General features: G+C 47.7%; 1 protein-coding gene across 7 annotated transcripts in view; it reads left to right on the plus strand.

Annotated features, from left to right (window-relative positions):
* Positions 1-26,715, plus strand: part of ZFHX3 (zinc finger homeobox 3) — a 255,057-nt gene that overhangs the window by 129,874 nt on the left and 98,468 nt on the right. For all 7 annotated transcript variants that reach the window (XR_009530677.1, XM_060085120.1, XM_060085125.1 and 4 more), the window contains one exon: positions 21,499-21,730. Coding sequence is in view for 6 of the 7 variants with exons in the window: in XM_060085120.1 (XP_059941103.1) it covers positions 21,499-21,730 (232 nt within the window). In the remaining variant the exon portion in view is untranslated. The remainder of the gene's footprint in view (positions 1-21,498; positions 21,731-26,715) is intronic.

The following is a 26,715-nucleotide window of genomic DNA, read 5'->3' on the forward strand; positions in this document are numbered from 1 at the left end:
TTAAACAAGCCCACATTGCAGATCGGGCAGGTCATGGGCCAAGTGTCTTCCCCCATCTGGGTGGTTGGTCTCTTTCTGTCTTATATCCTCTCTCTCTCCCCAGCCAGACAGACTTGCTCCAGCCTTGACCTCTGTGCTCTGTTGCTGACTCCAGAAGTGTCTTCTGAGGGTGTTACAGTGAACCCTCAGAAGCGTAGGAATAGTCATTGTTATTGGGGGAGACAGTTCCAAGCTGGTCTCTGTGACACATGGGCTGGGATATCAGTAAGCATTGTGGTCCATGGATTTTGAGCATCTTTTATGCCCCTGGACGGAGAGGTCCTTTGACGAGCTCAGGTATCCTGTATTCCCTGCCTCTCTCTAAAGGTAAAGGAGGACTGTCTTCTGTTGAAACCCTGCCCCCACCCCCCTCCCCAGAGCATCTTGGTTTTGTTGGGCCTACTTAGCCCTGCAGTGTTGATCCTAGGAATGCCACTGTGGGTGTGCTTCTCTCCAGAGAAGCCTCTGTCCCATTTGGGTCTTTTTTTAAAAAAAATTCATTCATTCATTCATTTATTTATTTTTGGCTGCATTGGGTCTTTGTTGTTGCACACGGGCTTTCTCTAGTTGCGGCGAGCGGGGGCTGCGGTGTGCGTGTTTCTCATTGCGATGGCTTCTCTTATTGCGGAAAACAGGCTCTAGGTGCGCGGGCTTCAGTAGCTGTGGCACGAGGGCTCAGTAGTTGTGGCACACAGGCTTAGTTGCTCTGTGGCATCTGGGGTCTTCCCGGACCAGGGCTTGAGCCCATGTCCCCTGCATTGGGAGGTGGATTCTTAACCACTACACGACCAGGGAAGTCCCCATTTGGGTCTTGACATCTTGCCCCAAGTCACTCTTCTCCATGAATTACACTTTGCTGCTGCATTGGACTGTCCTGAAATTTGAGAGTTGTATACTGAGAAGCAGGATCCCAGAGAGCTCTCTAGACAGCATGAGGTCTAGAGCCAGGAGGGCAGAGTTCGAATCCTGCCCCGCATTTAATAACTGTGTTAACGGAGCAAGCAATTGACCCACTTTGTGCCACGTTTCCCCACGTGTAATTGGGAGTCGATCAGTCTAATGTTGCAGCCTCACTTTCTTCAGGCTGTTCTGAGGATTAAATGAGTTAATATATCTAAGTGGGCAGGACGCTGCCTGGCATAGAGTGAGGGCTCTGCAGTTGTGGACATTTGTTCATCTATGTTGTTGACAATCCATGTATTGAAAACAAAGACGACAACTCTGACCTTCTAGACAGACATCTTCCTTAGATACTTCTGTTTGCATTGAAGAGAAGGTGATCTCTTTTAAGGGATATTTTAATCTTATTTAACAGCATAGTAACCAGAAGGTGGAGCTTCATTCCCCTCCTCTTGACTGTGGGCTGGACTTAGCTTCTGGTGAATCAAGTATGGAAAGGGAAAGAAAGTAACTTGCCAGTGGAGGAGCCTGGCAGGATCACCTTCTCTGAGCGATGAAGGTTAACCTGACCAGTGATTAGTCATGTTGATGTCATGTCCTCCCCCGCCCCCACCCCCACCATGCGATGCAGTAACCTCAATCAAATCTTGAGAAAACATCTGACAAATCAAAATTGAGGGATGCTCTACAGACACCTGACCAGCACTCTTCAAAAGTGACGAGGTCACCAAAGACGAAGGAACTGGCACAGATTGGAGATTAACATCTAAACTCTGTGTGGGATCCTGCTTTGGAACCTGGCACAGAAAAAGGGCGTGAGTGGCAAAACGATGTAAATACATAAAGTCTATTCTTCAGTAACAGTGTTGTACCAACGTCTTTTTCTTGGTTTTGACAAACGTCCCGGATGTTAAGACGCCAGATGTTAACAGCAGGGGAAGCCGGGTGAGGACACGTGGGAACTCTGTACTATCATGCTCTTCTGTCCATCTAACATTATTTCAAACTAAGAAGTTTTTTTTAAAAAAACAACTAAATAACGTATCCTACGTGCTTGTTTGAAAGATGAGTCATCAGTTTTAAAGAATGTGAAGTTAAAGTGGAAGGCCCTTCCCCGCCTCCTGTTCTCTGTGGCCACGCCTCTCAAGGGCAGCAACTGTGAACAGTTGGTGTTCCTCCCAGACCTCCTTCTAAGGGCACGTAAACGTTTGTATTAAACATCGTAAAAAGCCTTCTTTTACTCCTATTCTGCTTGTATGCCTTAGACGTTGCAAACCTTTTTCATTTTAGTACATCAGTTTTCCAGATTCCTTTTTGGACACATTTTGGCTCTTCCATAAGACTTATTTAAAGCGGTGTTTGTTTAGCCAGCGCTTAATTTTATTTTCCACTCAGACTTCTAACCCATCCAGGTCCCTTTTATATTGCCTCTGCCCTTGCCAGTCTTACGAAAGCCTCCCAAATTAGCATCATCGGAGAATTTAATTAACTTGCTGTTTACTAACCCTCTCCTTTCAAGATAATTAATGAGGATGTGAAGTGACACTGGGTCCGACAGTGCTCCCGGTGGCACCTACCCGTGCGGGCCCCGCGGGGTGGCCATCTCCCTCTTGTTTACTTTTAGCTGCGTGGCCACACTAGGTGCAGGTACAGACGGCAAATGTTTGCTCAAAACCAGGCTTTCCTGCCTCACCTTTTATCCACCCGTTTTTCTACCTTGTTAATTAAAAAAAGCCTCATTTTACTTAGAATGGAATGCTTATTTTTGTGTGTGTTATTCCCTAGACAAGAGTCTACATTACTGGGCTTGAAATTAAACTAGCTGAGAGAGTCAAGTGTTACAGTTCCCTTTTGTTTCTGTGAAGGTGCCAGCATAGCATCTCCCTGCCCCCAACTTTGTCTTTAATCCAGGAAGGAAGAGGAGGTTATCCTCCACCTAGAATTCAGTGCTGTCCTTGGAACCTTCCAAGACAATGGAAGTGTTCTATATGTTCTCTCACGTGGTAGCCACTAGCCACGTGTGGCTATGAGCACTTGAAATGTGGCCTGTGTGGCTGAGGAATGGAACTTTAAATTTTATTGAAATTAATTCAAATGTGTGTCATCACAAGCGGCTAATGGCTACCATATTGGACCACCACCCTTTGATCTGCCTGGGGTTATCTATGGCAGGTCTGAAATTCCTGGCAGTTTCTGTAGCCTCCCAAGCAGCTTTTTTCTCTGACAGAGAAGGTAAACTGATTTCTCCATCACATTCGGCAAGCCGTGATTAGGAAGGTAAGTTTTCCGAGGGAAAAAGATGTTACTTTCTAAATCCAAATGTAAATGACTTGGATTATCCGTGTCACTGAGCACTTCATTCATGCAGTTAATTGAGAATTGACAGTGTCCTTTTCCCTCAATTACTTCCTGATAGTTCCATGTGTTACAATGGGAGGAACATGGAGCTGTTTTTAAATAGCTATGTTAATGTCCTCATTAATTTTACCTTTTCCTACCAATTAACAAATATTAACTCCTGTGGCAGAACTAAGTTGGCTTCCCTCACGAAGCCACATTTATCCTGAACACCCTTATCGCCCGAGCGTGGCGTAGCTCAGCTTTTCGCCTTCGGTTTTGTGTTCTGCCGCTCCAGCAGAGGCGCTGGTTTTCAGGGGGGTCTTTGCACTGGGTTATTCACAGTGTAGCACAGTGTGGCGTCACCAACGCCAATCCAGGATGAGAAGACCCGGGGTCGACTTGCGGGGCTCCCCCACTCACAAGCCCCATTCTCTTTTACACATGGCACAGCCCAGTGGAGACCAACCCAGGTGCCCACGGGGGCTGTGCAGGCATCATACATGGGTGCTAGTGCTGGTTGGACAGCACCTGCCCCATCTTATCCAGATAATTGTAAAACAGAGTCTGAAAATCTCAGTTGCATGGGAAAGTCACAGATTTTAAAGTGTTAGTCATGAATCAAGAATTTTTTAAAACTCCAAGAATTTTGCAGCTCATACCCACAGTCTCCCCAGTTGCTGCCAGTTTGTCATCTTCGACTTAACTCTCTCGTCTGTCCACAAGACAGTGAAGAAAGGCATCTGTATCCCCTTAATTTCACAAGGTAGTTGTGAGAATCAGTTGAACTAAAGAAGGACCAAACCCTTTGAAGTCTCTATAGGGCTATATGAACATAGATGGTGTTATTGAGAGAATGTTTAAATATTTTATTTCTCTAAATCCAGACTTCTTGATTACTCATTGGATGTCAAAATCATTGCTGGCATTCTCCTTTTAAGAGATGCTTAGGAAAGAGAACCGTGGTGTGCAGGATGATACACGGGCACCATTATGACCTAATTTTTCACCTTTTCGTTTTGCTCCCTGGCTCTTTTTTTTTTTTTTTTTTTTTTTTTTGCGGTACGCGGGCCTCTCACTGTTGTGGCCTCTCCCGTTGTGGAGCACAGGCTCCGGACGCACAGGCTCAGCAGCCATAGCTCACGGGCCCAGCCGCTCCGCGGCATGTGGGATCTTCCCAGACTGGGGCACAAACCCATGGCCCCTGCATCGGCAGGCGGACTCTCAACCACTGCGCCACCAGGGAAGCCCCCTGGCTCTTTAAACATGGATTATTTTCATCTGCTAGAGGGCGCAGAGGACACCTGCATTTTTATTGTCATTAGTAATTCCGTCATTAGGTTGGTTAAAAGTTAAATCAGTTACAGGTATTGTTTAGTTCTGAGTAAATGTATAACCTTAACTCTCACTCATGCGGCATTGTTCTCGGTGGTTATAGACTGAGATGTGGAACGTGAGAACGGGTACCGCCAACTACAGAGCATGTTTACATGCAAGTTCTTACGTTCAAACGCCTGAAAACAAGGATGAAGCTTAACTGTTCTGGAGTGATTTCATAATTCCCAGTTAAATGCTACTTGAATTACTATTGACCTTCACTTTGAAACAGTTTACTTTTATAACAAGTTTGCATGTCTGGCTCTTACTGAGTTTTGACAAGTTGGAAGGAACTTATTTTTATTAACAAAGTGTGTGTGTGTGTGTGTGTGTGTGTGTGTGTGTGTGTGTGTGTGTTTTCTCCCCTCTTCACTGATATTCTGAATGATTGGGTAAATTTTTCTCCAAGTTTTACATCAGGGGTTAGCACATGGCTACTAGATGGTAAAAATCCAGCCAGTTATTTGCTTTTATAAATAAAGTTTTATTGGAACACAGTCCATCATTGCTTTTGTGCTCTGGTGGCAGGGTTAGGCAGTGGTGACAGAGACCAGATGGCCCTCAGCCTAAAATATTTACTGTCCAGATATTTAGAGAAAAAGTTGGCCGACAGCTGGTCTAGATGGTAGAAATATGTCTTAAGAGGTTGTATTTTTATGAATTCTGGGAAAATTGTGGACTAAGAAATTATTCTCGCCCCAATCCACCCTTAAAAATGCAGTTATCAGCTCTGTCGGCCGTGGTGTATTTCTGTGATCTTAAGAAGTTGCTTATCGGGATGCAATGACCCTGGTTTCATGGTAACTAAACCTGCATCAGCTTCCTGCTAATGCACTGCTAGTCATTTTGTTCAGTAGACTGAGTAGCTTTCAGTGTTTCTATGGGAAGGACACTGCTCATTAACGGATATGTTCAGCCTTCAGTTTAGCTAAAATCTGAATGCTTTCTCAACCTGAAACAGCGGGCATTATTCTAAATGTTAAGTAATGTAGCTCTCCACAAAGACAGAGCGCTTCCCGGTCCTTACAGGCTGTGCGCCATCGTCATTCCTCACCGAAATGCTGTGAAGTAGGTTCTTCGTGTTGCCATCCAGATTTTATCACTGAAGCGGGAAAGGGTGACTTGCTGAAGGTCACATAATAACAAAGCCCACTGGCAATTCGTGTCATCTCGTGAGTCATGTTGGCGCTGGGGAATGCAGCTGGCACCAGTGGGACTCACACCCAGGGGCCAGCCAGTCCTCCTAACCGGTTTCTCCCCGGCAGAACCGATGATTTCATTAGCGAGGTAAGTGGACGGGTGATCCAGTAATTAATTCGTCGTTGTCTAGGCTTAGGACCCCAATGAAATCAGATGGTGGGGAAGGCTTGCTGAGTCTCCAGGTGCCCCCTCCAACCGATTCTCATCACCCAGCGTTTTTTCTTTTAATTCTGCCTGACCATTTATGAAGCACATTCACATTGACTTACTCTCTGGATCCTCACGGCCCCGCATCGTGTGGCAAAACCTTATTCCACGTTACACTTGAGGGGGGAGCACGGCGTCAGAGCCCCCCCTCCGTGCGTGGCTCCCAGCTCCTAAGCCTGTGTTGTGGCTGCGGAATGACCTGACTGCTGGGCGCCCAGTACGGGGACACATGGTCCCTGCCTTCGGGAGCCTTCCAGTCTCTTGGGGAACATGCCACGTACGTAAAGCTGATAACTGTCGCTCAGGGTTTCGGACGTGCTGTGAGATGGAGGCTTTGAGTTCAGAGGAGAAAGAATCACCGTGGACAGAAATAGGGGCGGAGACATGATGCCCAGAAAGGGGAGTATGCACGGGAGGGAGTGGCGTGACCCAGTATCACACACACGCGCACACACACACACGCGCGCGCGTGGCGCACACGCACACAGACCCGCACATGCGCCCGAGAAGCCACTGAGGGACTGAGTCAGTAGACAGCAGAGCTGGCTGGAGATGGGTGTGGTGCCATGGAGGAGAGGGTGAGAATATGCTCTAGTGGAGGACCTTTCTCACCTACGGAGAATGGCGGAAACAATGTTTAGAGAAGATTTATAGTCTCTCTCGTTGTGAAGGAAACAGGAAGCAGGAATGTGGATAGACCAACGGGAAATGAATGAGTCCAAAGGTGGAAGAAAGGCCGCCGTAAAAATATGTGTCACCAGAAACCGGACTGGCTGTTGGTTCCTCTGGCCTCATGTTATGATAGAGTAATCTGGAAAGGTCATTGAAAAATTTGTATTTTAATACTCTCAGCCTTTAAAGCACCTGCTAAAAAAAAGTATCTATATTCTGTATGAGTCACCTCCTGGATTTGAGATTCCACAAAGATGCCACCTAACAAATTGAGGTGTGAATGAGTGGCCATATCCTAATACTGTAGCCCCAGGAAGCAACTGCAGGCCGGTTTGTGTCCAAATGTCACCGTGCCCCAGTCACACAGTCCCTACTAACATGCACAGTGCATGCCAGAGCATCCTGGTGCCCCAGGGCTGGCAGGGTCACAGCCATCCTCTCCCTAGTCCTGCCTTTCTCCAACATCCTCTAGCCCCGCCTTAAACCCCATCATGCTGCTCAAAGAAATTTCCCCAGTTTCCAGTCTTATAGATGCAGTTTTCTGAAACTTGGATTTCACTGAGGAAGATCCCTCGCGGTTCTCCAGCAGGTTTTGTAAACCATCTGTCTGTCCAGGATGAAACTGTGCCTCCAGCAGGTCTTCTACCGTGGGTCCTTCCCACCTCACAGTGGTTCTTGGACCTGCTGGACCAGAGTGAACTTGGATGAAAATGGGGAAAGGATGTGTTGGTCAGTGTGGGCTGGTTGATGAAAACCCTCCATGTATTTCACCATTTAAAAATACGGTTAAAAAAAATATATTCCACTGACTGCCCTCACAGCCACATTCTGTTGGGAGGTTGAGAGCAGAACTGGGAGATGGCATCTCTGGACCAAGTTGCTTGGAAGGCCCTGGGGAGGGTCTGTCGTAAGTGGGACCCGCTAGTCAGCAGGCTGGCAAGCCCAGAGGTTGAGCATAAACTGGAAGGGGGGAGGGGGGCACAGCTAAGCGTTCAGCTTCTGAGCCCATGTGGAGAACGGTTCCTTCCTCGCAGGTCCTGGAACTTGAAAATTGATGAAAGTGTAAGACGTAACCAGTTCCTTGGGGTCCAGATAGCAGCAGTTCTCAGCATATAGGAGGGCAGGAAACTCGGGAAGAAGATAAAGATGTATGTGTGTGTTTAAAGAAAGAAAGAAAAAAAAAAGTCCTTATCCTGATTCTTCAAATCTGGAGACAGTCCGGCTGCTCTGTCGTGCATTTTGGGGGTGCTCACTCGGCCACCTCCTTCCAGATGTCTGAGCACTGTCACCTCACTCTGTTGTCTCTCGTAGGATCTTACGTTTAGAACTAAGCTATATACTAAGTTGTTTTTATCTACAGAGGCGCGGTGGACGCTTGTGAACTCATCCTCGGAGTTCTCATGGCCGAGTTACTCCCCCTGAGAGGCATCTGCGCCTTGTGCTCTCTACCCGCGTCTTCTGTGATCGTCTAGATGTTCTAGCTGTTTCTCAGTATCTCCAAGTCTCACAGTTATTTGTCAGTTTAATAGTAAAAGAGCTCTCGTAAAAGAGGATAGTGATATTAAACCCATGTAAATACAGCAAGGGCTGTAGACGAAATGGAGGGTAAAATGACAGTGACCGACTAAGCTGGCCTCTGGCTGGGAGGCATTTGGCTGACTTGGAGGGACGACAGCCCTTTTGTGATCCACGTACTGAAATAATGAAGTCACTAAACACAGCCATTTATAGTCAGTATTTCCTGCCAAAAACCCTTATTTAAACGAGCAGCGTATATTAGCAAACACATTTATTCCCTCAGCCCCAGCGTCCCATCTGGGTCATCAAGGACTGCAGAGCCCCGTGTGGAAGTCCAGGGAAGCATTTCCTGAAAAGAATGACTCACGGTGGCCTTGGGTGGGGTCACCTGGGCTCTGACATCCCAGAGGCGAGGAGATGGGGTTCTGGCTCAGGTGTGATGGGGAAAGATTTCAGGCCGAGGTGCTATCTGCCTGCTCCGGTGGCTGTGCAGCCTTTTAGCAGGTGGACAGGGTGTTGGGGAGAGTTTTCAAGCAGGAGAGGCGCCGGGACCAGAAGGAGGAGGGTTGGTGGATGAGGGTGGCAACTGCCAGCCGTCGAGTTGTATGTGGGGTGTGGCGTGGAGTGGAGGATTGAAATCTGAGATGGAGGAAGGGAATTGGACTCGATTAGCTAGGTCTTGAGTGGCCAGCTGAAGACTGAGAGCCACAGTGGAGCGTTAGAGGAGACTGTTTGTTTAGACTTTCAGCCGGCCATCTTTCAGTACCTGCTGTGGGTTGGGAGCTCTGCCCAGTACCGGGATAGAAAGTTCTCCCCACCTGTGAGCTGCTGTGGACAGTGTGGCGGAGGAGCCGTGGTTTGAAACACAGTGAGATGAGGACAGTATGGACGGTGCTCCTGGCGGTTTGCCAGCCCAGAGGAGGGAGAGGTGGAGCTGGGGGCTGGGAAGGGCTTCGGAGAAGGAGTGGCTGGGAGCTGGGACTTTGCACAAAGGAGGGATCTGCTCTCTCTAGCTGTATATTTATTTTCTTTTATTCTGTTCATCCACATACCTTTAAAAAGACTGTTATTCTCATTTTATTTACTTCATTCACAGTATGAAATGGTTAACTTTTGAAATTCAGTAGTGTGACCCACTCCGTGATCTTTTCCAGCTAATAAAATGGAGTTTTCAGATGGGTCTCATTCCTTTGGTTTCATTATTCCCAGAGGTCTTGCATTCTGGAGCAGATGGGTGGTGGGCCCTGATCCAAACCTCAGGGAAAATAGAGGTTTTATAGATATATCTTGGGCACTGAACTGTTTCTGATCCAGAAAGGACCAACTTGCTAACTTACTCATCCTCTAAGATGGTGGTTGTCAAATGAGCTTTGCATCGGAAGCATCAAATGAGCTTGGCCTGCACCCTCGAGGCTCCCGTAGACCTGGACAGGGTCTGAAGGCTTCCTAGGAAGTGCTGACGCTGTTGGTCCAGGGGCCACACTTTGGGAACCCCTGCTCTATCTAAGCCATGCAGCCACTGGGAAAAGGCACTGCTGTATTCTTGGTGGAATGTTCCTTTACATGGCCCTTTCTTAAGGACTCCCTCAGTGGGCTGTCTTCTTAGCCAGTCACAGCAGGAACAAGGGTGCAGACACACAGTGCCCTCCAAGGGAGAAAAGATGGCTCTCCAGACTCCCCAGGAGCCCTCCAGGTTATCCTCGTGGGAATTCAAACTCCTGCAGAGCCTGTGCCAATTGCAAAGATGCTGGGACAGGTGAAGTGGGATTCTAGACTCTTTTTAATTAATTTTTTTATCTTTGGATGCATTGGGTCTTCGTTGCTGTGCACAGGCTTTCTCTAGTTGGGGCGAGCAGGGGCTACTCTTCGTTGAGGAGTGCGGGCTCTAGGTGGGTGGGCTCAGTAGTTGTGGCTCACGGGCTCCAGAGCTCAGGCTCAGTAGTTGTGGAGCACGGGCTTAGTTGCTCTGTAGCATGTGGGATCTTCCCAGGCCGGGGCTCAAACCCGTGTCCCCTGCATTGTCAGGCAGATTCTTAACCACTGTGCCACCAGGAAAGCCCTGGGATTCTAGACTCTTGACTTTCCTCCTCCTTGTCTGTGAGGGCTTACCCATTCTCAGGACCAAAACTCGATCTCAAAAACTGACATCACCTGTGAAGAGTAGCAGATTTGTTCTTGTCTGGCTTCAGTCCGTGGCCCCCCATTGTGGCTGTCAGGAATCAAGATTCAGCCTGGTCTCCCTTCTCTCCTTCTGTTAGAGGCCCCTCTTGTAGTCTGGAAATGGGGTGGAGGGGATGAGGACCCTAATAGTGACAGCTCATGGGAAACGGGCAGACACCAGCTCAACGGGTGCTCCCATGCTTTGAGCTCACACCCATTGGAATGATTAATTGATGTCCTCCACTCTGCTGGACAATTAAGGAAAGCAGGAGAAGGAGGGAAAAGTCTTCAGTTGGACCTAATTTGGCACCATATTGTTTTCTGTTAATCTATTTTGTTTTCTGTCCGTCTGTCCCCAGGGACGGGTGCCTTGCTGCTTGCTGAAGCATGCATAACTAATGTCCTCATTAAGGGCTGATCTGTTTATCAGGGCCATGCGAGGAAGCCAGCCTGCCAAACCTAGGTGCAAGCAGGGGGCTGTTACCTCCCTCTGGGCCTTAGCCCCACCTCATTAAGCTGGTCCGGGCTATTGATTGGGAGCCTGTGTTTGGAAGAGTCTTACTTACTCCATGCATTATCTTGACAGATTGATCAGACCTGATTGAGAACCTCTTAAAGGAACGAACAGCTGTAATGGGAAAGTTGGACTCTGTCATCCGTTAGGATGATTCTGGGAGCAAGAAGAACAAGTCTGACATCTTGGAGCAATTGTATTTACAATTAACATGGCTGAAAACGATTGCCTCTATTGATCCCCCCTTCCTGCAATTACAGCCCCATTGTTTACATTCCAGCACTTCAGTTATAAAAAGGAAATTCAATAATTATTGCATTATTTAAAGTTAAAGTGCCACAGAGTTTGCTGGCTACGCTTGCTGGTTGATTTAACGTTCAGTAAAATCCATGCTGAGCTCTCCATCTTGAGGCCGAACAATATCGGCTTTTAATGAGACTTAAAAAGGGGGGGAAGGAGAGCAAAACCTAGTGTACAGGGTGTTTGTCTGGGTTATTTATGGGGGGGGGAGTGGAAACCTGAAAGCAGGGCAGAGAAACTAGCCGTGTCATCTTTCGCAAAACTGTGTCCCCTCTCACCACGTGGCCGTCCACTCTGCAGCCAGCCATCTCCTGGTCTCTCGGCTCCACTTCCTCAAAGAAGCATTTTTCTCTTTCCGCTCTCTCGGTCCCTTGTCCCCCTCCCACGAGTGTAACTTATCTTCCTCAACCTTCAACAAAATCCACATAATTTAAGGAGAAAGGGTGAAATGTCTTAGCAGCCAGAATGAGCGACATCAAAGGCATTTGTTTAGAGGGAATTTTTCTCTCGTGCCTGGTCACTTCCCCATTTTCTATTTCACTTTCCCATTTTCTGTTTCAAGGGAAAAAATGAAATAAAAATTAAGCCCCCGGGCTTCCCTGGTAGCACAGTGGTTGAGAGTCCGCCTGCCGATGCAGGGGAGACGGGTTCGTGCCCGGGTCCGGGAAGATCCCACATGCCGCGGAGCGGCTGGGCCCGTGAGCCATGGCTGCTGAGCCTGCGTGTCCGGAGCCTGTGCTCCGCAACGGGAGAGGCCACAACAATGAGAGGCCCGCGTACCGCAAAAAAAAAAAAAAAAAAAGTAAGCCCCTCTTATGAGGAAGAAATCAGCCCTGTGCGTGCTCGCTGCCCCCCTGCCCATCTCATGCTGGCGGCCTGTGTTCTTCTCTCATAATGAAGGTGATGAGGGTATTTGTCAGCAGATCGTGGGAGCTCAAGAGAAGCCTCCAGGTTTGAGCACCAAATTCATGCTCTCAGCAGCAGCAGCTAGAAAGTTCAAGAGCGTGGGAGGAATTTTAAAGACCGTTTTATTTTTCTCATATTTGGTGGAAGCTCTCCCGTGGGCTCGGTTCCAGCAAGACATGTGGACAGGTGCGCTCAGCAGGATGCAGGGCTTGCAAGGAAAAAGTGATGCCTCACACCTCGCCATCAAGAGTCATGCTTTCAGCCACAGCCGCACGAAATTTTAGACTGCAGGTGTGAAAGGGGAGAGGAAGATGAATAGAGCCAGTTCCGACTTTTATGAAGTATCTGGAGCAGGCCAGTAGCAGGCAGCTGCTTCCGAGTGACTTTTTCATTAAAGGGGTAAATTCTTGTGTGCAGGCATTGCATGATTTATCGAGTGCAGTTTGCTAGAATCTGAAATACTCTTTGGGAAAAGGCGGGCAGTTCTGAAACGTTAGGCCTTGAAAAATTTCCTTTTTATAGGGAAATGTCTCCATGTATTCTGACTTAGGTCTCTGTTCTGTGGCAGTTGCTGTCCAAAGCAGCTGTTCTCAGAGTGTGAGCCCAGACGAGGAGTGTCAGCATCCTGCCAGGAAGATTGTTAGAAGTGCAAATTCTCCATCCTTACCCCAGACCCGGTGAATCAGAAACCCCTGGGGTGGGCCCGACACTCTGCGGCATGACGCACCCCCCAGGTGCTTCTGATGCACGCTCCAGTTAGAGGACCGCTGAGCTGGAACACATCTGCATCATTAACCACCAAGCCCATGATGGTGTACCTGCCAATCAGAGGTGAGGAAGCAAAATCTGGTCTCAAGGTAGAGAGATGATGCCTGTGCCAGATATTCAGGTAGTCCTTCACACCTTCTGAGTGATCTTCACATTTGTTTGCTCATGTGGTTTTTAAAATTGCCTCCAAGGAAGACAGGGCAAGTATAAACATCTGTATTTTACAGATGAAGTAATGCACCTGTTTTGACCACCAGACAAGTATGTTTTTCCTGCTGTGTTGACTGTCATGGGGTTGGAGATACAAATAAGCAAATCCTTCAGAGCGGATTTGGGGAATCAGCGCCCTGTCTGCAGCCTTTTCGGCAAAGTTCTCCTTTCCTGGTTCTCGCCTGGGATGTTGGCAGATGTGGTAAAAGAGCGAGGGTTCTGATTTTCATTGTATATTGACACCTCATGGGCAGAGAGATCCAGAGAGAACTGATGGGGTTCTGTGGCCAGGACACGGACCTGGGGTGTGATCCTGGTGCTGCCTGCACCAGCTGCACGACTTGGGCAAGGGACTTAAGATAAAAATTCAGCACCTCTTGTTAGGAAGAAGTCGGGCCTGTGTGTGTGCAGTTTCCCCTCTATTTTATAATTTCTGTACATCGCAGTTTCTTTATTGTCAACAAGGGATTCTTCTTTGGCCCTGGGGCGTGGTGTGGGGTGGTGGTTCCCAGGGAGGGGGCAGGATCGATTGGTCATAGGAGGGAAATGTCAGATAGGTAAATTCAGTAGACATTCATTTCTATTCCTAATCCCAAAAGCTTAACTAGTTTGAAAGATAATGGTAGTAATAATAATAGCCTTGTTGATTATGAAGGCACACCATACATCAGGCACTTTGTACAAGTTATCCCATTGACCTCTCCCAGTGGTGCTATGAGGGGGTTCTGTTATTGTTCCAACATTGCAGATGAGGCAACTGAGGCCCACCCCAGATGAGGCAACTGAGGCCCACCCCGTGTGTGTAATTTGCTGAAGGTAGCACAGAGGGAGGGTTTTCCCTGGCCTGCCTTAATCCAGAGTTCACCTTAAACCACCATTATGACAACAGTGTGACATGGAGTTGAATGAGGACCAGCTTGAGTAGCATATATATGGCGGCCTTTGTTTTGTGTGGGGACATACCCCTGGGAGAGCTGGAAAGTAGCGTAAGGGAAGAAGCACATCTTAATGAACTGTTACCAGTGCCCTTAGTGGAGGACTGATCTTCAGATCCAGGGAGCTTTGGGTAGTTCCTGGAGGAGAGTCAGTTTGACGTGAGCCTTGTGGGACCTGCTTGATTGTTTTCCCTGCCACATACCTCCGTTGGCTTCTGAGTTTATGTAGATGCTCATTTGACCGTCGTGGAAATTAGCCCTTATTTTGCTTGAGACCTCAGGCTCCGATGGGCCCTTTCCTTAGGGAAGACTCCTACACACCTTATCAGCTTCCTCTCTATGTATAGTTATGCCACACTCCTTTCTGGAGTTTTCCCTGCAGAGGGAAATGAAATCTGTTAGGGATGGCATCAACATTCTACAAGAGTCCATGCTTGGATTTTTCTAGAAAAGATTTCAAAGCCAAGGCTATAGATTGCAGATTTATGCTTATTTTTTTTTTTTTTTAGAATTTACTATACTTCTCTCAAGGAACATTCTTCTTGAGACTTTTGAATGAGGAAATATCATTCATACAAGCGAAGAGATGCAGGGTTAGAAAGTCTTGACTCTGGCCTTGGAGCTCGGATGCTGAGAGCGAACAGTCATGGCTTGTTCCAGGGCGTGAGGAGACTGGCCTAGAAACTGGAAAATAGGTCAGAGCAACGCAAATGGATTGATCTAAGGGAATATTTTTACTTCCTTTCACGTTCTCTTGTAAATGGTGGTTGGGGCTTATATCTTACGCTGTCTGCTGGGCTCCTGCAGTGAAATAGGACTAAATTAACAGGTGCCGAGGATGAGGGCATGAGTGGGTGAAAAGCCAACATGAAACAGAGAATAATACATATATATTTAGGTTGACCTTCCGGAAGCTTTCCTAAGAATGCGACATTAAATTTGGAACTGTAACACAACCCCTGATTAAAAAAATTAACCACCCCCATTCTGGATTGCATTACACCTGAAACAATTTCTTTTTTAGGCATTCAAAGTGAATACCCGGGTCTGGGGAGTCTCGTGTTCCAGAGTGCACCCCATGGTCATGGCAGTGTAGGTGGACAGCTGTGGACCTGGCCTCCAGCCCTGGGTTCCAGTCGTGTTTCTTCCATGCTCTGTGGGACCTTGGGGGCAAGGGGTCACATGACTTCTTGGAGCTTTGGGTTTCTCCCAAGGACAGGAGCCAAATGCTGCCCACGTCGGGGTGTCATGAGAAAATTAAATGTGTGAAGGTGCTTCCTCAGGAGTAAATGCCATGCACGGGTATGATGGTGAACTAACACCTGCTTACTTCTTCCTTATTTCATCTTACTGGGTAATTAGCACATTCACTCTGGACCCTCATCTTCCTGTTTCTTCTCACTGGAAGTGTTGGTGAGACTTTCATGGTCCTCACCCCAAGCCCCGGGCTTGCTGTGGTTAAGTTTTTTCCCTCCAGAGGCCTGATGCCACAGCAGCCTGTTCCATTGGGGACCTCTGTTTTGTGGATTGAGAGACTCTCCTGCCTGCCTGTGCCGGGTTGCACTTCCGAGCACCACAGGTGTGTCAGGGGCCGTTTTGGACGCCCGCCGCCGCCGTGGGGCTTCTCTGTGATGCAGGAGGTGTCTGGTCTGCCACTTGCCCGGAGGGAGGCCTGGGAGCTGCTTTACCCCATCAGGGAGCTCCAGTGTTTGCTTTGCCCTCTGAGTACAGATGCGTTGCATCCATGGGAGAATGTGGTGATGGGGTGGGCATTCGTGTGTTCATTGTAACAGTTATTATTCCCCGAGGAACCTTCGTTTGTGAATCGTGTGTTTTCATCTGTGAGTGTGCGTGTGTGTGTGTGTGTGTGTGTGTGTGTCAGAGTGTACTTTGTCCATTTCTCCTTTAAAGGGGAGGCTTTGACAAAACCTGATCAATATTTTGCATTCCATGCATGAAGAACCAGATGTTAGAAGTTTCCTATTGTTGAGGGGGAGGGAGCCGGGGCCCCTCCAGATTTATAGAAATCGATGTCCTCTGACAGAACTTGGTTAGTTTTCCTGGGAAACAAGTAACAGGAACACATTTTTTTGATTTTCACGATGAATTATTTTCTAACAAGAGCCCTCTTTTCGTCTCTTTGACTTTCATTCGTTGGCCAGGGTGGACGAGCCCAACATGTCAGTGGGGTGGGATCCCACAAATAACGCGGGCTGGCTCCTTTCCTTTCTTTTTTAATTATTAATTTGCTTTTTGCACTCGGCCTCACGTGCCAGGCCTATTATTCAAGGCGCCTCTTGTTGTACTGAGGTCTTTTCTTTTCCAAGTTCTTCCCTCGGAACCAGACCCAGAAGGGAAGACGTGGGACATTGGATGTTTCCGTGTCAGGCGCACAGGAAGTGTCGCCTGCCAGCTAAACCAGGACAGGATGAGCATTTTAAATGATAAGTGCTCTGACAGGATCAGACAGATGGACAGGAAAGGGTCCCTGACCAGCCCCCGCTCGCTCATTTCCAGCACAGGTGCTGCCCACCTAGCGTGTGTGAATCCAGCTCCTACTCGATTGCTGTGAGGACAGTCTGTTTCCTGCCGCACGGTGGTCAGTTGGAGAAGTTGGAGTTTGTTGGGCTCTTTCTCTGTTTCCATTTATGAGTCACACTGGATACTTATTCCCTTCTTGTGGGTCCTTGTACTTCTCTGAGCTTTCAGGAAATAAATCCTCTTGCCACGTGTAGACGTTTCTTTTGGTGGAAACAACGGTACACTTGCAGTTCATATAATCCAGTGTTTTGCAGGCACTTTAAAAAACAGCCAGTGAGATTGGGGGAAAACAAGGAAACCCTGGGTGGTTCAGTGTTCAAGGTTATAGGAGAGGCTGGCTGAACCGAGTGAGTTTGGCTGGACCTCGGTTGCCTGTCTTCTTTAGCTGGGTAGATCTCCCTTTCTTGATTTACTAGTTGGTCCTGCTTCTTCATTATTCATTGGTGGGTAGATGTTGATTTTTCTTGAGTGAGCCAGTGATTTTCACCGGTCCAGCTGGAGGGTGTATTCTCACAATGGTATTCACACTAAAGGGGTGCCCTCCTTATATCCCTTAGCCTGACTGCCAAGTCACCGCCATCACCGCCTTATTACCTGCAGGGTCATGCCCTAGAGTAGGGCATAGTCTCTGTACGTGTGTGTGTGTGTGTGTGTGTGTGTGTGTGTGTTTACATAGTGTCTCATGTGTTGTAGATGCTTAGAATTGAACCAAAACCAAACCCTGCCTGATGGGCTCAGTGGCCAGTTTTCTTTGGGTCCACGTGTAGCACACTAACCACACTTGAAGTTATTGTTCCGTTTTCTTTTTTCAACGGCACACCTGACCCGACAGAGGTGAGCAGTTAAGGATCTTGAGCACAGAGTAAAGAAATAAATGGAAAAAGCCAAACAAGACCTGGGTCCTCCTTCCCGAGGATGGGCAACCTTTTGAGAGGGGGAGAGTGTTGGGGGAGTCCAGTACCTGCGTGGGAGGAGAATTTGCTGCCTGCAGAGGAGAGCAAGAACTCTGAAAGGAGGCAGGCAGCTCCTCCGCTGAGTCTTCCACTGGGATTTGTGCCTTGGTGGATTCTCCATATATTACAGTGAATTTAATTAAATACATTGTGATCCCAACTGACGGTATTCTAATTAGCTGGGACAGGAAAAATCATTCTCCCTCTTTCTCCAAATGAAAACATCTACTCTCTTCTGCAGGGAAAGCATGTCTTTGGCTGACTGGCTTGCCCCGTAGAGTCCTCATCGGCCTCTGCAGCCCCATCCCCTCCTGCTGCATCTTATTAGGCAGGTTCCAAGGGTGGAATTCTGGGGATGGGCCAGGGCATCTTGGGAGGGAGAGGGTGCCTGGCCAACAAGGTCAGGGCGTTGACCCACTCAAGGCCTGGGAAATGACCAGATGGTGTGGAGAAGGTCACAGAAGTCAGGACCTAGGACCCTGCTGCTCGCTTTGGGCCCCCGTTTGCTGGAGATTGGACAGCCTGAGAATGACCGAGCTTACGAGATGGGGTGAGAACAGGAGCTGTCACACGCAGGTAGACCTCAAGAGACTCCAGTTGTGAGTGGAAGTTTGGGTTGGGTATAACCTTTATAAGCAGGTGTTTCCTAGGATGGAGAAATAGTTTGTTCTGGATCTTTGTGTGTATGTCTTGGAGAGTGAACTTGGAGTGCAAAAGCAAGCTTGGAATTTTGAATTACGCTTCTGTGCAAGTCTCTGAGAGAGGACCCTGAATGTTCCCTGCACTGGGATCAGTGGGAAAGGCCGTGGCTCTGTTTTCCGCATTTCCTTTTATTCTTTTCTCTACCATTTGTAGCATGTAACCATTTCCCTTCCAAAATGGTTCTCACACGGCAGACAGAAGAATTCCTGGTGGCGGTAGAGATTGCCACTGACCGCCATGGGTCAAGTGTAGTGGTTTGGGGACATCATCCTTATACAGTTATTTTTTAAACAAGAGTCTCCAGTATCATGTTTATTTTAGTTCAGGATTTTTACAGCCCTGTCACCCAGGAACCCATGGATTTGAGGACAAAATACATCTGACATCTGACAACTCCCATCCAACACTTTTTGGCCATGTTATCCTCTCTTCTGGCTCAGAGACTAGAAACCCCAGCTGTTTGGAAAAGAACCCTCACATCCATATTAAAATTTTATGTTTAAGATTCAGAGCTTTAGTGCAAGGAAGTCCTGTTTCATGGGAAAGTAATGAGAATTTGGGGTTAGGGCTTTAATGGTACTTGCTCTGATTTCATAGTTTATGATACCACCAAAACCCCTCGACAGAACTTACTGCTTTAGATGCCATGGGTATTTTCCCTGTTATCTTTCATTCAGTCAGTTTCTGTTGAAACTTTAATAAATGTCATTCTTTTGGTCTTAGTGATCCAAGGCAGCAGTTTCTGGCTCCTGTACAAGTTTCCTGTTCCTCAATCCCAAGCCAAACTCTTGCTCCCAGGAATATCCTGGTGCAGTTTTTGGTTTTCGGGGGCCCCTGTGGAGAAGTCGGGGAGAAGGAACATGGACAAGCTCATCATTTTCCTTTCCACCTAGCCCATCAGACTCTCCTTCTTCCCAGGGTTGCAGCCTCCAGAAAACATTGCTTTGGTGCTTTCCATACTCCTGAAATCCTCTGTAAGGAGCCTTATGTCAGAGGCAGCAAATTGAAGATAAACGATTTAAAAAAAAATCAGCTCAAATTTATTTCAAGAAAAGTAGCTTTATATTTTCAGTTGTTATAATTTTTTTTTTTTTTTTTTTTTTTTTTTTTGCGGGATGCGGGCCTCTCACTGTTGTGGCCTCTCCTGCTGCAGAGCACAGGCTCTGGACGCGCAGGCTCAGTGGCCATGGCTCACGGGCCCAGCCGCTCCACGGCACGTGGGATCTTCCCGGACCGGGGCACGAACTCGTGTCCCCTGCATCGGCAGGTGAACTCTCAACCACTGCGCCACCAGGGAAGCCCAGTTGTTATAATTTGACAGTTAACACTGAGCTTGCTAGTTCTTCAAACTCCTTCTGGTTGTGAGTGTTCTAGGACAGCTATTACGGGGTCGGGGCAGGCAGGGAGGGTATTGCTTTGTTCCAAGGCTCTGCACTTGAATGTGTTAAATCACCCATTTCGAGACAGAAGGGATTGTTCTCTCTTGGTACCGGTGAAGCCCTTCACTCTGTTATCTGCAAGTTGGCCCCAGAGCAAAAGTGATTATAGTAGTGTAGTTTTTCCTCAGCACTCTATGGTTGCATTCATATTTCCTCTTCCAGCGAGGTCCAAACGTGCTTCTGGGATGTTCACACTTTTTCCGTGAACATAGGATGTGTGCGTGTGAGCACATGAGCCTCAGAGCCATGTCATCCAATAGGAAGTGCTGCCAGGGCCACTCTAGTATTGTCAGTATGAGGCAGAGTGCAGGACATTCTGACTGCTGTGCTTTCTGTGTGTCTCACCGTATAATGTGGACAAGAAAGATATCCAGGCAGGACCAGAAACAGTTACAAAGCATGGGCATCAGATAGAACAAGTGTGGTCAGAAATGAGAGGGGCCAGACAAAGAAGTTCCGAGGCATTTATCATGTACTCTGTGTAGTCCCTTGGGCCACGCTCTGGGGACTAGAGGTGGGGATGAGGGTGAGGAGAAAGTGGGAAGGACAGGTGGAAACATGAGCCCATAAAATACATTATCTGAATTTCCTCCTCCAGAAGGATGCTGGGGGATGTGAGACCCAGCTTCTAGTTCTCTCTCCCACTAACTAGCTGGGTTACCTTGGGTCAACCACTTAAACTTTTTGGAATTGTTTCTCCTGCTTTATGTGCACCCAATAGAAAAGTTCCCTCTTCCCCTAAAATGAATCATTTGAAATGAAGGAGGCGGCCTTCCTATACCAGGAGCGTGTCAGTTCCCTAATTGCTAATAAAAAGGGTCCATAGCTTTCAGCATATTCTCAAAGAGGCCCCGAAAGGATGTGAACGTTGTGCTTGGATAATCTTTAAGCCTTCTCCTAAATGCAGAAGTCTGGGGTCTGCTAACTGCTTCCATGGCCTCCACTGCCTTGTGCCCAGGGCTTTATTCCTGTGTGTGCCTGCTTTCTGCCAGCTCTGGGGCTTCTGTGTTCTGAAATCAGAGTACTGTGTTGACACAAACACAACACCGAGTGTAATTTTGACCATCTGAGCACTAAGCCAAATGTCCTTGAGTTGTTGACAGGGAAACTAGTCTGGAGAAATTTATTTTTTTGTCTTTTTTTTTTAATCCTGGGGAAAACCTAATTTTGGGTTCTCCTAATAGTCTGCAGTTCTAAATACAAAAACTTGAGTCATCCTTCTTGTGAAATAGCCTAACAGCAGCTTTGGCTCTGTGTTACTGACCTAAGATTCTGTACAGGTAAGGTGACTATGTGGGCCATCCCCTAAAACAGGGGCCGGTCACTTTTTCTGTAAGGGGCCAGATAATAAGATTTTAGGCTTTGCAGGCCAAACAGTCTCTATTGCAACTATGGAACTCTGGTGTTGAGAGAGCAGCCATAGACAATACACAGATTAACAGATGTGGCTGTGTTCCCATAAAACCCTATTTACAGAAATAGGCAGCAGGGTGGATTTGGCCTGTGGGCCATAGCTTGCCGACCCCTGTTCTAAATAAAGCAGGACGCTTTGGAGAGTGGAAGGAGGAACCTTTAATTATTGTGCCAGGAAGACCAGTTTTATACTGGGAGGGTCGGATCCGTCAGCGTTTTCAGCACTCTGACATGTGTGAGGGAGACGGGAACGAGGGTCAGCTTGCTCCCTGTCCTCACAGAGCTGCTGGGGAAGGACCCGCTGGGAAAACGAAGCAACCCCCATAAGGGATCCTCGGGCTGCTGCCAGGGCATGGTGGGCTTGGAGTGGCTTACCTGAGGCGTGTCCCTCTCTTTCGTCCCTGTAGCACCTGCAGCAGCACGAGAGCGGCGTGGAGGGCGAGAGCTGCTACTACCACTGCGTCCTGTGCAACTACTCCACCAAGGCCAAGCTCAACCTCATCCAGCACGTGCGCTCCATGAAGCATCAGCGCGGCGAGAGCCTGCGCAAGCTGCAGCGGCTGCAGAAGGGCCTTCCAGAGGAGGATGACGACCTGGGGCAGATCTTCACCATCCGCAGGTGCCCCTCCACTGACCCCGGTGAGTGGTCTCATGGGCATGGGAGGCCCGGGGCTGCCCGGGCAGTGGCCTCCCGAGGGCTGCGGCTTGGTGCAGCTGGCCCTCACGTCCGTTACCACCCTCACAGCTGACCATTGTGTTCTGAAGGGACATGCAGGGATTGTTGCTTTTCCCATTTTTTAAAGGAACTTAGCACCACACTTTTCTTCAGATGTCACAAGCCGCTGCCCAGGGAGCAAGCCAACAGACCGCGTTTTGTCCCCTCTCCCCACGTTCTTCTGAGGTGCGCTCTAGATTCAGTTTTTTGGTTCAGATCGACATGAAGCAAACGCTAAACTATGTCTTGCTCGGTATTCAGAATGGGCAGTGTGTGACCTCGAGTCTGGTCTGTAAGAACGAACTTCAAAGAAGATCGAAACATGTGTTTGTTATAAACATTGCGATTGTATTTGAGAACGACCCAGTTGTTCCTGGCTCGGTGCTGGCTGTTACTTCACAAAGAGGGTGGAGACCTTCCAGGGGAGCTAACCCCGCGCTTCCGCCTCCCACCCTGTCCTCTCACCCGCCGCCCCCTTCTCCTTCCTTCCCTATGTGACTCACACTCCCACCGGGACCTCACTCAGTAGAATCTCCCCTCTCTCTTATTTTTTCAGCCTTCCAGTCCCTTTCTCTCTGGTTGGGAGCACAGGACAGTCACCTGTCTCTTTAAAAACCATTTGTGGTTAAAGCCCTCCCTTAATCCTGTGTTCCACTCTCTCTCTCCAACAGCATCTTCAGATTCTTGAAAGAACGCTCTGTGTTGGTCCATCTCCTGTTCACACATCAGCCTATCATAGCCCGTTTCCTCCCGTCATCAAACCATCCTTGAGAAGGTCACCACTGACTTCGGATTTTCTGAGCCCAGTGTCTGCGTGCTGAGCCTTTTTCTTTCTGTGGTCTTTGAAATTGCTTCCCATGCCCTTCGGGAAGCTCCCTTCCCTAGACGTGTTTCTCTCTTGTCCTCCTGCCTTTTGGTCTCTCCATCGCCTGCTGCATCTTCTCGGCCTCTCACGTGTCGTGGCCATGTGGGGACTTTATCCTAATGTTATCATACACTTTTTTATGAAGTTTTTAAAGGCAAAAAGTTATATAAACCTTACTGTGAAAAATGGCATAGCCCCTGCCAGTCCCACTCCCCAGAGCACCGCCTTTCAAGTTTAATTGTTCCTTTTGTTACTTATTTCCATATTTCTTAACAAGCTTCTACTACTATTTCTTGCTTAAAAAGAAATTTTTTTGGTAAGTTGTAGACATTATCTATTGGCTTTCTACTCCAGAAGATGGGGATTTTGCTGGTGTGCCATTGTGCAAGCTGACACACTCATACCACTCACACTCATACCCTCCCATAATCCATACACACTCTCTCATACACACACACACACACACACAGACACGGTACCCACACACCCCGGCCCCCTACACACTCAATCTTCCCCTCCCTTCATCTTCCATTATGATTAAATAATAATTTGGGGGCATATTAATATTCAGTGTTTTCATTATTCTGACTCTATAAATATTAATCACAGCTGAGCCATGTAGAGTTTTATAATTTCATTTACCTTCTTGTACAACTTTTTTGTTTTCCCTGGTTTTCTAGGTACCTACCATAATTCATGGCTAACTCTCTGCCAGAGTAGATATGTTCTCATCTCCGAAGGCTCTGCTGTATCAGTTTATCTGTTGGCTTCATCTCCTCCTGGAGACATCCCTCCCGAGCCCTTATGGACCCCTCTGCCCATGGCTCTTGTCTCCATCACCTGGCTGTAGCTTTGCTCCCTTTTGCCATATAAATGAAACCGGATTGTTCTCTGATGGGATATACCAAAATTTGAGAATGCTTCCCCCCTGCTAGAGTAGGATTATCACAGAGGAGGGGCCAGTCCTCCCGGCAGTCAGTCTGAATTGTTGCTTTGGGAAGGTACTGTGTGGGTACCAGGATGATTTTTGTCGCCTCCAGGTCACTGCAAGACTGACTGTGCCTTCCCACGTGTATTGTAAATGCCTCTTTGGGTTAAAGTTCAGTCTTAATCTCTGGGGCTTGTGCTTCGTGTCTGACCCCATGGCTCTGCATGTGAGCCAGGGACGGGGCCCAGCACCCACAGACATGCCAGTGCCATCTGGCTGTGGGAATCCCTGCTCCCCACTGGGGCATTTTGGCCTGTTTGAGCCTGCCATTCCCCATTATTCTGCTATTAAGTCATTTCACAGGATTCTCCTTCCTCTGCCAATATACTCAGACCTATTTATTTCAGGGTTTAAATTTTTTTTTTTTTTTTGCGAGCTCTGCACACATCATTGTTTCAATCTTCCGCTAAAAGCTGGTCCCTTTCGCCCCTCAATTCTTTCTTTCACTCTGCTCAGAATTCCCTTTTTATTAATGAGGTGCCCCAAACTAAATAGTGTACAGCTGCCATTTCACCCGGGGTCTATGGACTGGAACAAACAGTTCCCTGTTTTATAATGTAATGCTTCTATTTATGCAGCCGCTCTGGAATTGCTTTCTTACACCATTGCCTTCTGGGTTTCTCTCATTTAATGCGTATTAGGGTTTTTTTTTTTCCCCTCCTCCTGAAGTGTATGAGCAACTTTAGTCTAGATGATAGACTTCCTTTCTGTATTTCTAAACCCTTTTGTATTGTCTTTGGCCTGGAGTCATGTTTTTGCGCTGCACCCACCTCCCTCCCAACCCTGCGCCCCTCCCACTCATACGCTCTAGCTACGTTTATTTATACGCTTTACTAATGACAAAAGGGACAAATTATTAGATAATACTCATATTGCGTTAACAGTGACTCGGTTCTGTTTCAGAAACTCCTGTAAGATCACGCATCTTAAAATATACCCTTTTCCCTCCCGCCGGGAATTGACTCTTAAAAACTTCTTGGAAGAGCGTCTTCAAGAAAAGGGACATTGTGGGCCTAGTAGAATTAAGACATTGAAGGTCATCAGCTTCAAGTTTTTGTAAACGCAGACTTGATAAAATACAGGCATACCTCGTTTCACTGTGCTCCACATGCTTCATTCTTTTACAAATAGAAGGTTTGTGGCCGCCCTGCATGGAGCAAGTCTGTGGGCCCCATTCTTCCAACAGCATTTGCTCACTTTGTGTCTCTGTGTCACATTTTGGTAATTCTCGCAATATTTTAAACCCTCCACCAGCGAAAAATATTACGACCCCCTGAAGGCTCAGATGATGGTTCACATTTTCTAGCAATAAAGTATTTTTTAATTAAGGTATGTACATTTTTTAGACATAATGCTGTTGAACACTTACTAGACTACAGTATAGTGTAAATGTAACTTTTATACACCCTGAGAAACCACAAAATTCGTGTGATTCGCTGTATTGTAATACTCGATTTATCGCAATGCTCTGGAGCCGAACCTGCAGTATCTCTGAGGTATGCCTGTATTCCCAGTTTTCTCCTCTGGAACGTAAGGATTGGGACACTGATCTTCAGCTGGAAACATCATTCATGTAGCATAAGGCGGCCTCAGGGAATCTTTGGGCACCTTTCGGGAGCCCTCCCTGTTCTGACTCTAAGCTGCGTATAAACGGTGGCGCTGTCTAGGGTTTTCGTTCCTGGTATTCTGTCATCATCTGGTTAAACGATGGTGTTCTCTCTCCTTTCCTTCCTTTTCTTTCCTCCTCTCTTGTCCACGTACCAGAAAGTTTTACACAAAAGCCATCAGAAATAACTTCCTTTCCTTCTCTGAGCCCAGGACCTCAGACCCCAGTCTCCTGTCGCCTTCTGCAGGTGGCAGGGCTTCCCTTGCTGAGGCTGATGGAGTGGACTCTACCATGGATTCTTCCCAGTGGGTGACAGAAATATCACTTCTTCAAATCTTACTTGTTAACTTAAGCCCACGTGCTTTCCAATCAGTCAGGCTTAGCACGTCGCCTGCCAGCCCACACGGAAGTGTGGAGAAGGAGAAATTGTGAAGGTCTCCTCTGCCTTTCACAACTTTGTGGCAGTGGCCAGGATTTACACCCACCATGGGCCCTCTAACCCCTTGAGAGGCCTCATGACCAGACGTAAAGCATCTAGGTCCTGCCCTGCTGCACCAAAGGACTGAGTCTTGATTGCTGACCATGTGCTAATAAGTAGTCCACGCTCCCCTACACGGTCCTGCTTGTGGTCAAGCTTCACCCTTACATCAATGGGCAGGCTGAGTCCTGTATTATATTGTCTTTAACCGAGTGTGATGGTCTTTGTCCATGCTACAGACATACATGCGCACACGCACGCATGCACACACACACACGCACACACACACACGGCCTTCCCATTAAAAAAAAATGTCTTGGAATTATACATCTCAGAGAAAAGAAAGTAACCAAACTAGATGAGGTTCACTGCATCCCCGCATTTTTTGTGTGTGACCTGGTCTTTCAGTTTGTGGCTTGAGTGTCTTTTCTGCAAAGAGCAAGTGTTCTCCTGACTTTGTTGGGACTTAGCCTTTCCGTTTCATCCCCACACACAGATAAAGGAAGAGAAAGCCTGTTGTTGTGGCCGCACCCTGGGTTATATCTCCCAGTTGCTGGCTTCGGCTGTTTGCTTCCCATAGTTGACCAGAAGCTCTTGAAAGATGGAAAGCTCTCGTAGGTGGATCATGTGTAGGATCAGCTTCCCTGTTTGCTTATTAAAAAGGCATTTCTGGCTCCCGGGTGAAACTGTAGTTAATTTCACTCTATCAGTGCCCTGGGCTTTCAGAAGACAAGAGGTGCTTTGTGTTTCTGGCCTCAGCCTTCCTCTCCTTTTCCTCCTCCTGTTTCTCTTACCCTCGCCTTAACTACTTCTTTCACGGAGACGTCAACCTCCGAACATTGCACAGAAGTAATTTAGTGATTCTTCATTGAGCACCTACTGTGTGCAAGGCTTCGAGTTGGGGGCACAGCTGTTGCTCTCCCCTCAGCTCTTGGTGTGGATACACTGCATAATATGCCAGCCCAGGCATCC

The sequence above is a fragment of the Mesoplodon densirostris genome, chromosome 19 (genome assembly GCF_025265405.1).
Source record: "Mesoplodon densirostris isolate mMesDen1 chromosome 19, mMesDen1 primary haplotype, whole genome shotgun sequence".
Lineage (NCBI taxonomy): Eukaryota > Metazoa > Chordata > Mammalia > Artiodactyla > Ziphiidae > Mesoplodon > Mesoplodon densirostris.